We start from the raw sequence: 11,198 nt of genomic DNA on the forward strand, positions 1-11,198 counted from the left end.
ACAGTATGCTCTGTACTATTGTAAAAACTAGCTCATATATGCTTATTGTTAAGGATTGACAGGCAAAGCTAAAAGATCCCAGTGTTTGTAGGAAGATCTGGTGGAAAGGCATGAAAGATAAATTGGCAATATTAATAATATTATGAGACAAAACCACAAGCAATATCTCAAGATAGCACAAGGTTGGGTCAATTCCATATAAGTACACCAATCATAATAATTTCCATGAGTCATAGTAAGGAGAGCTCACTGATCATGGTGAAAGGAAAAGGTGGGATATCAGTTTGTTACTACACCATGGATAGAATTTGGATTAAGGGAAAGAACAGGAAGGAAAGTTACAGATCCCATAAAGCGCCAAGTGTATATAGGGTGGAGCAAGTACAGCAGCCTGGCTGTATTCTTATCAGCAAGCGTGTGAAACAGAAATAGTAGTAGGTCAGTATGAAATATTTCCATTTGGATCCATAATTTTAGCACCACAATAATGTAGCTAAAAAGGAAAACAAGATATCCCACATTTATATATTCAGATGTAAATGGATAAATCAATCAAGTTATCAAATAAATCTTGACATACTTTTTATCATTACTTTATGGAATGTCTTCTCAGCCACTGGATTGGGTAAGAACCAACAACGTAATTTTGTTTGTTTGTTTGTTTGTTTGTTTGTTTGAATGTTTCCTCATAGAAAATCAGACTCTAATAATGCAGGACATATTATAAAAAAAAGTAGTATTTTGGGATTTTAATCCTGGCTCCACCATATTATTTACCAAATAAAAATTTATTATGAAGGTCCTGCTCTACCAATACTTATGAAGGCTCTGTTCTAGGCGCTGGGTATGCAGCAGTGAGCAAAACAGATTTAAAACCCTGCCCTCATGAAGCTTATAGTAAGAGCTATGTGACATTGGGAAAATTACTACATTTTGACCAACAGTCACCTCATCTGTAAAAGTAGATCAATATTAGTGATCCTATTAAAAGAGAAAAAAATGTATTTTAATATATAATACAATTTTTATTTATTATTTATTTATACATTATAAACATATGATATACAATTGTTTATAGACAGTGAATAGTGTCTATTAAACGATAATGGGTCAAAAATCTATATAATCATCAGATGTAGTTTACTACATCATATCATGATTTTATTTTAATTGGTTTGATTTTAATATTTCAGATATATATTTTGTTTTGAACCAGTTAAAACAATGTAGTAAAGAAGAAAGGGAATAAGAATGTACAGTAATTAGAAGTCCTGGTTTTAACACTTAGTTCTACCATTTATTAGTTATGTGACCGTAGACAAAAATGGACCATCTGTGTAGCAGTTTCCTTAACTATCAAATAAGTATGTCAGTTTTGATCACTTACCTCATAGGGTTGTTCTAAAGAATAAATAATCAATTTCAAAATGTAAATGTTTAAGAAGTACATAAATAAAAGTTAATTTTTCCCCATCACATACCACGCTCTGTGTCTGAAATTTACAAATACTTGTGATTTGGAAATATGCAGAGGGAAGGAGAATGCTAGAAGTCACTTCTCAAGTGGATCTAAATCATCTAAGAATTAATGCACCTCACATAAAATGAAACATTCTTCTCTTTCCTACTGTAGGATCATGCCTTACTATATAGCAGTTATGTTTGAAGACTATCAGGTTAGCTCTGTTATTTTGCACAGTTCTGGAAGATTTTAAGAGAAAGATGTTTATTAAGAAAAATAACATTTCATAACTAAGACTATCAGGTATGAAGTTGTGTTATCTACATTAGTCTATTTTTGTCTTTTAGTGCTTTCATTGAGAATCTAGACTGATGAATGAAATGGGACAAGAAAGAAAGAGGCAAAATACATGGTAAGGAAAGACATAAAAATGACAGAAGTGTAAAAGAGATGAAAGAATTAAAGAAAAATGATAAAGAGAAAGAGAACATATATTAACAATGAAGCAACATAAAAAGATTTTTTCCCCTTGGTGTAAGAAAAAATTGATGCAGGAATAAACTAAACAGATGTGAAAAACAGAATAAAGAAAATGCACACATACAAGAGAACAAAAAAAAAAAATCAAAGCAATGGTGACAACATAAAGAGAAGAGATAAAACCTACAAGACAGATGTCACAAGTGGATGCTTAATCTGTACGTAGAATAGGCAAATAAAAGAAACTGTTTAAGAAGAAATAAATAAGAATATACAACATCACTTTTTGTGTGTGTTTTACACAGGCCAGTGACTACTCTCAATGATTTGTATATTTCCAAAAAAGAAAACTCATAAAATTCATATTTGGAATCTGGATATCAGAGGTAATTTTTAAAAAACCCTGTCTGAAGATGGTAGTTGACAGACTGGATCATATAATAGGAAGCTGAGGACAGCTGGATAAAGGCAATGATGACCCTGATGCAGTCATAGGAAAACTGTTATTCAACTGCAGTAGAACAAGCAAGCTACTTACTGACTTGAAGTCTAATAATTATTTTTGTTTTTCAAATAATATATTCAATAATAAGATGTTTTCAGGAATTTAAATATTGCAATCTGCCAAACTTTTACTTGACTCATTGTTTGACGTACTTTGGGTATTCTTGGTCAGGACACATATTTTTGGGTCTTGAGAATTTATATGCTGCTTTTACTACTGCTTACCTGTCATAACTTACTCAACAGACTGGGCTATAACCAAATGTCTTGAATGTTTGGAGTACAATTCCCAAGAATATAGAGATTATGCCTTGAATTGGAAGTATATTAAAGAAATAATTTTGAAAGCCAAGATTTTTTTCCATCAAAGGTGATATGAAATATTTTATTAATGAGCTTTTCAAGTAAATGTAAAAAGAACTCAAGTTGATAATCTCAAATTTTACTGTTTTACAGTATAATTGATAAAATGTTAATTTGCTTGTTTAAATATTCTGAATTACTCACTTTTAAAGAACATATCAATTTACTATTTCACTTACCCAGTAGCATTTTGACATGCTTAACTATTAAATGGTATTTCTAGCATCCATAATAAGGCCTACGAAAAGTGCATCAGTCTGTCTCATAAATACATATAACGCACAGTACACATATACATATATATATGTATATATATATGCATTATATATATGTATATACATGTATCAAGCAGAATGTGTCAAAATGCAGATAAAATTGTTTGTGTCCACTACAGAATTCGAACTCCTTGGGCAGTAGTGCTACAAGGATTTCATGCTGCTAGCATTACAAAGTGCAAAGGTTTAATTGGCGAGAAAAGAGCAAAGGACAGAGTCCCCTCATTACACTATCCCTAAATTATTCTAGCTTAAATATTTATTAAGATATTAATTACTCTTCCTCCCTCCATCTGCCTTCAGAAGTTAAGCTGAGACACCGTGGATGGATGGTTGCTCGTAGGAAAACAATGCATTAAAACTATCACCACCCATGATGAAGACTGATGTTTTGTATGGTGCATTATTAATTGTTTTTGAGACTTATATAAAATATCCCACTGATAGAAGAATACTGTGTTTGCAATTCTGAATAAAAAACAGAATACATTTCATTCATGTAACAATGGAAAATGATTAAAAATTAAAGAATTAAATTTCTTTTTAAAAATAAACAAAATAATGTATATGAAATAAAATATAAAGAAAATAATGAAGGAAAGTAATGATCTTACTTGTTACTTACTCTGATATACAACTGCATCATTTCTTTTTCTCTTTGAGGGTTACGGTACTTCTCATAGAAATCACGTCGCTTCTTTGTTTCTTTAGAGACTTTATCTTTCCTTTCCCGTTTTTCTGCTGGTTCATATGAACTATCAGAAGAGGATTTTACACGTATCTTCGGCTTTTCTACCTCAATATAGTTTTCGTTGGGATTCAGTACTATTACTCCATATCCTTCCTGTTTTGAAATCAAAGAAGACAGCATAATTTAATCCTAGAAACTATTTCAATTAATAAAAAAGTTCTTAAAATCCCATGTTATTTAGTATATTTGCATATTCATTAAAATATTCCATTATGCAAGATTATAGTTTTAATTTTTCTGAAAGTCATTTAAAATTGTTTGCCAATATTGTGTATGTAAATAAGCATAGATTATATATAACAAAAACACATACTTGTAACATGAAGATTATAAAGCTTAAGTTTTAAAAAAAGTACTTCAGATCTTCCAGAGCCTCAAAAAAGATTGAAATAAATTATCAAATAAAAGTACACTTTCAAACCACATTAATATTTATAATATATACTTTGAGAAATTAACCTCTTTGAAATTGAAGTTTACAATTTAAACTGCATTTTGTTGGAGTTTCTTTCCTTTACATGTGATTTAATAAGCATTTTTATTTGCTTGAATGATAAAAAAGAAATATAATGTAACATTCTACAGATTTACATGTCTATATTATCAGAAACGTATAATGTCTACCTGTGCACCCTGGGCTTTTTTCAACTTTCTTCTTTCAGGAAGCCAAACAAATCATAAAACAAAATAAACCAATGTCTTACTATAATGGAAGCAACTGAATGAAATTTCTTTCATTTTTCAACTACCATAAACATTTCTCTTTATAGAGGACTAACACCAGGAAACAAATTCCAAAGTTTAAAATACAGCTTACTGAGCTGTTAAAACTTTTTAAAAGTTTTAAAAACATGTTGTGCTGTCTGGTTTAATTTTTGCAACGCAAACATTTCTGTGATTATAATTAAGGGAACTTTGATATTTAAATTATGTTACAACTGATGGAATATTCTAACCCTGAGAAAATAGAGAAGGGTAAACGATTACCACTGACAAGCCTGCACAACACAAATTTTTGAAAGTATTATGTACCTTATCTTTTCTATTCTGTACTTTGGGTGTCCCAATTTTACCTTGTACAATCTGTAGGGTTATACTTAAAACATTATGACAAAAACATCAGAGCTACAGAAAATAAAGCTTTAAAAAAAAATCATCCTTACTAAAAAACAAACAAACGTATATTCATTCCCAAAACTGTAACTGTGGAATCTTCTACTTTGTTTGAAATTTAATTCTTTAAAAAAAAACTGATAGCATTAATACTAAATTAATATTAGCACAGACTAAATTATCATATTTTTAAATGTGCTACATTGCTACATGTAGTTGGATTTTTTTTTTTTACCAGTTGATTTCACAGCCTACGTACAAACTTCACTGGGATTGTTTAAACACCCCCCACGCCCCCCACCCCCCCACCCCTGCACCCCTCCACTCCACTAATCAGATAATATTATTGTCTAAAACCACGATATGGTTTGGAGATTTTAAAGATCATTGAAATTCTGGTTTTAGTGGTAGGACTGTTAATTAAGATATCGTTGTTTTATATATATGAAAACTATCAAATATATACCAAACTGATTAACAAACTACCACATATTCTTCATACATGTTCAAATACCAGACATGTTCAAAAACTTTTAGATAAATACCTCTTTCATGAAAGGCTTATAAAATACTTTACAAGATTTTAAATTTAAACGTTCTACATCAAAGCACAAGAGAAGTTTTTTTTTTTTTTTTTTTAAGTTTCTTAGCTGGTAAGTCAAAGTTTTACCAACAAAAGATATTTTATTTGGTCCTGCTTTATTCTAATCTGTATAGCTATTCAAAAGTCTTGTAATTCATTGTAATCACTGTCAGGTAGACAGATTGTCACTTGGTGATTTTCTACAGTTGGACACACTTGACTAGTTATTAAAATCACATTTGAAGGAAGTTCTTACCCCTCTTCCTTGTGCCTCTTACAACTTTTCACACCCTTCTCAAATTTCAGCTATATCTTCTCCTCCCACCAAAAGTAAGTTAAAGAACATTGTTGCACTCTGCTAAACAGGGTGAAATAGAGGCATTCAGTACACTGTCTCTGGTGTAAGGAACATAGTCAAAAAAGGTCACCATAGGCCAAAAAGAAAATTGCCTCCTTACTAGATTCTGTACCGAGAGTAAGTGGTCTCCTGTCATGTTTTTTCCCTGTCTTCTCTGAGTGAATTGAACTTTAAACACACACACACACACACACACACACACACACACACACACACACACACACACTCACAGAGTTAGCAAGCCCAAAACAGAATCTTAGAATTCTTAGTGATATACCAAATTTTAACGATAACTCGAAAAAGTTTAAACACAAGGCAACAAAGTGGGACTTTAATAAATTGATAGAATATGAGCATCATCTTTACAAAATGAATGAATTCCCAATAAAGATAACCTCTCTAGACAACATTTATAGTTACCAGAATTATAAAACTCTTACCCTAATTTATAACTAATCACTAGAAAGAGTATTTTCATCATATCAGGTTTATTTGAGCAGAACTTTTTACTTCAATATTTGGAAATCGTAGATTGAAAAAATTTTGTGCCTATTTGATTTTAAATGGACTCTGAAATTTGATGTGTCCCTTCTACGTAAGTATAAAAAACAGACACACATAAATCATCAAAGAAGTAGTATTTGTCTAAGTTATTGATTATGTAACTGAAAATTACATGACTCATTTGTCCAATTTTATAAAGACACAATATCAATTTTTCACTGAGGCATCAACAGATGAAAAATGATTCTATTTTTAAATCACCACAATATAAATCAATTAAAGAAGTTTTATTATTTAGATTTCAACAATGAATGTTTCTCTTTAAACACCTGAATTATTTAGAAAATATTTTATCATTTAGATATTTCATACTACCAATTTAATTAATGAAATAACAATCAAGAAATATTAAGGAACATTTTTTGCAGAAATGAGAGCTAATTTTAATAAATGTCTTTGTTTCAAATTCAATTACCATCCAGTAAAATCTTACATTTTTCAATTAAAATTCTCCTGATAAATTAATTAATGCAATATTCACAGAGACTATTCATAACCATTTTATAATGAGTGGGACATAGCTAGTGCAACAAAATAAATTTAACTATCCTATTTACATGCTCTAACGATATGCAGTAAAACTTCAGCTTTTCCTCTATTTCTCTCTCACATAAACACTGGTAAACAAATCCCTTTATATAACAAAGCTACAAAGATTTTTGCCATGTCAATATTAATATATGAAAACCAAGGAGTCAAAGAAAATAGTCAAAGTAAAACAAAGCATACAACATCCAGTAGTTAAATATAACCATTTTAGGTTGAAAAGTATCAATCTGTATCTTTAAAAAAATCAAAATAAATACCATTTAAAAAGTTATTTCCTTCTACTCCTAGTAATTCCATCAGAGCACAGAAATAAGTACAAAAACAAAGGTCCTAGTTTGACCTTTTACAAACATACCCATAAAGTTTTACAGAAGTATAAAATCAGGCATCAAATACAATATTATAAAAGAATTGTGTGTTGCTATTCAAACAAGGGGCCTCCATTACTAATGCCTAGGACCTTAAACATTTTATATTGAATTATTATCCTTTTAAATTATTCCTCAAACATGCTAAATTTCTCGTAAGATAAAAAGTTAGGTCATTTCAAATATACATTTGAAGACTTTTGTTATCTTTAACAAGATAAAATGATAAAATTCATTATCTAACATTCTACAACTAAATAATAAAACTCCTGGCATTTTTTTTAAATGATTAACCCAAATCAATTCCAATACCCAACATTTCAAGACACAAAGCACACATAAAGTCGTTAATTAACCCCTATGTTTGAATGCACAGTCTAGTAGATATCAAGAAAGTAATCAAGAGGACAGGTAAAAGTAAGTTATATCTCGTTTTCTCATTGTGTTTTGTATCTTTTTGTAGCTATAACTGTAGATTCATTTTCAGACTGTGTTTATAAGGTATAAACCATGGGATCTGAATCAGGAACCCTCAAAATTTTATTAGTAGACATAGTATTTTATTCAGCACAAGTACTTGCTATGATTTAAACAGAACACACAGGCCTCTGGGCCTTCTTTACTTTGATGTCTATAGATGCACTTACCAATAAATAATAGCTCATTTATCATTCACTCAACAAATGATAGCATAGGTCAGAGAGGTCTAAAACAGACAGGTGATGCCAAACACATAGAACCAGAGGAAATCATACTAAAGAAATTAAATCAGTACAGAAATGTACTTATCAAGAAGTTTCTACAAATAGATATGATTTTTAAACACCTGACTAAAACCAGAATGTACTTTTGGCCCCAAGAAACCTTGCTAAAACTGAAGATTTATCTAAGTTGATTTATCTGTTAATTACCAATTATAAGGAAAATGAAAAATAGGAGCAAATTCTACACTTTTTCAAGTCTCTTGTGGTTGGCTAAATAAAAGATCAGCTGAAAGTACTCAGCTCTGCATATTAACCTTCCAATACTGCAAGCCACATGTGACTAAAGGGGTCAGGGGCCAGAGGAGAATCCTTTGACCTGTGGAACTATCCATTTTGGTCTTCAGGCAAGGCTCTGTAAGTGATCATTTTACACAGATTTATCAATCATATTTTTCAAGTTCAGCATTCTATCTGCTTAGTTTGAAAGAAGATAGGTGCTCATCCTCAAGGGAAATGAGCCCAAGGTGTTTTATCTATAAGCTACAACTCCCCATGGTTAAAAAGGACTAACCAATGTCCATTCATCTTTTCTGGAAGATGTATGTTGTGTTCATTCTCATCTTTTTCACAAGGAGGGTATGTATATGTCACTGTTGCAACATCCTAGGTGCAACAGTGAGATGAGGTCATGACAACCAATCAGAAGTCACTAGTGAAGCGTTAAAGTAAACATAGCTGCTGGAGCTGCAGCTCTGCTTGAAAAATGCCCCCTCCATTATTTCAGCAATTTTCTCAAGACGTGACCTGGGACTGAAATGCCTGAAATGTCACTTGACTCTGTTTTGTGCTTCTTCCCAATATGCATTTAGGTAACAGTACCCTGCTAATATTTGTAAAATGTTTGTCACAACCATGCTTCAACATGTAGCTCCCTAAATGTTGTATTCCATGGTACAAAAATACCATAATATGGACCAACACAGATTATCCCAGTAAATTTCCAACTTCAAATAGCTCATCAAGTTAGTCAGTAAAAGAAAACATGCCACAAAAAGTTTTCAGAGGACCACCTGTTGTCTATTATTTTTACATAGCACTTACTCATAAATCATAACACAGGGTAATTAATCAAGCTGTCAAAGAGAAGGTCAAAGGTTATATGGTAGAGTCAGAAGGTCATGCATGGGCTGATAGAGGTCAGGGTCACACTGCATTCCTCATTATCAAGTTGGGATGAGAGACGGCCCAAGCAAACAAAAGTGAAAGCAGATGGAGAAGTGAGTGGATAAAAAAAAAAAAAAGAAAATTTCACAAACAAAAAGAAAAGTGAAAGAAGACTGTCAGCTGCCTTCAAGTAGAGAATAGAAGAGAAAAGAAATAAACTGAAATGTGCTCAAAGGAGCTCAAGAACATAAAGAAACTATAGTTTTATTAATTAAATAAGTTGAATATAACTTTTCTTGGCCATTTTATTAGTGCATACTAAGCAATATTAGAAAACATATGTTTGCTATGTCTATACTTTCCCTAGTTAGTGCGCTCAAGATAAATTAAGGTAAAGGCAAAGAGTTCCAAGGATAAAGTATGATTACAAAAAAACTACCCCAAAACTTATAATATGAGAGGTTCCCCCCCCTTTAATATTGTTTCAGGACTATAACATAGATGCAAATAGCTTTAAGCTACAGAATAGGTAATTTTTCAGTATGATACAAAGATATCCACAAACAAACTCATCATAAAAGTCCTTTTGAATAACCCAACAGTTATAAAATATTTTATTATTATGCTGGCCTGAATTAGATGCAGAAAACTGTGTAAAATTAGCTGTCACCCTTTGCTCAAAATCTTTGTTAATCTCATTTTGAATGTTTGCAGCTTTATCAACACATGCATCAATGTCAGCTCCTTGGTTACTGAACCGCTGTAGTTGGAAGAAGATATAATTAAAATGTTTTGGCACAGAAAAGGTGAAATTGTATCTTCCCTTGTTCCCTTAGGAGTCTGTAAAACATGAAGGATATATTGACAAACACACACCCTTGTCTCTGGTTCTGACAGCCCAGGCCATCCAAGGGCTATTTATTTTAAAACATTCACTTTGCACTTACCCTTATTTCCGCCTGCTCTGTTTCTAACTTTCCCTAGGTTTTAGAATATTATGTTGCTTAAACTTCACAAATTTCTCTTCTAATCACCAGTATCTTACTAAAGCATTCTGTAAATGTACGATAGCATTATAACAAACATATACCATTCATTATCAAGGACAAAAATATGATTTAATACTATAATATTATGAAATCTTTTATATTCTTTGCTTATTCTTATAAAGAGACACAAATATACACCCACACACTTACACATTAAACTAAAAAGAAGTAACAAGCTACTATTGTTGCCCAGTCAATGACAGATCAAAATCCCTAAATGGATATAGGGGACCCTGCAGATATATCTCCTTTATTAGATGGTCCCAAGTGGACTTGGATAGACAAATTTATCTTATGAACTTTACTGTTCTGCGTGCTAGATACGCCTTTATGCTTAAGAGAGCTGAATGAAAGTCCAATGTTCTCCTTACTTCTTATTAAAGTCCACTATAAAATTGTGGAAATATTGTAGTTATCAAGCTACAGATGGTGGGAACACGGTTTTTCAAAATATTATCACTCTGACCTCATCAGATACCATAGAAATATATGCTTAAGTTTTTAAGTCACTCTTAAAACCTACTTAAGAACCATGGTACATAAATCACTTTATCTTAAAACATGCCACCTTTCTCTTTTTTTCTCAAATAAATATCATGTTTAAAATATTTTTTGCTGTTTCTTCAAGAATATATCAGTACTTTGCTTGTGGTTCTCAAGTCCACTTGCAAGGATGAGGACATAATGATCTCAAGTACTCACTGAGTCAATAATTCATTAAAAACTGATTTTATGCAGCAACAAATATTTATTAAGCAGCTACTACCTACCAAGCACTCTGCTAGGTACAGAGCTCTACTTAACAAATCCCCTTTTAAGATATTTCTATTCGGTAGAAAATTCCAAATCAGAATTAAGTACAAATCCCTAATATGTCCGTTTTATTCTTCAAGAGAAAGAGGAACATAAAA

At 31.4% G+C, this 11,198-nt stretch overlaps 1 protein-coding gene across 6 annotated transcripts in view; it reads right to left on the reverse strand.

Annotated features, from left to right (window-relative positions):
- The window catches only part of ARB2A (ARB2 cotranscriptional regulator A), a 400,181-nt gene that overhangs the window by 220,135 nt on the left and 168,848 nt on the right, over positions 1–11,198 (reverse strand). For all 6 annotated transcript variants that reach the window (XM_019711772.3, XM_088796628.1, XM_088796625.1 and 3 more), the window contains one exon: positions 3,710–3,928. In XM_019711772.3, the coding sequence (XP_019567331.1) occupies positions 3,710–3,928 (219 nt within the window). The remainder of the gene's footprint in view (positions 1–3,709; positions 3,929–11,198) is intronic.

This window comes from Rhinolophus sinicus, chromosome 3 (genome assembly GCF_057876585.1).
Source record: "Rhinolophus sinicus isolate RSI-liver-muscle chromosome 3, RSI-T2T, whole genome shotgun sequence".
NCBI lineage: Eukaryota > Metazoa > Chordata > Mammalia > Chiroptera > Rhinolophidae > Rhinolophus > Rhinolophus sinicus.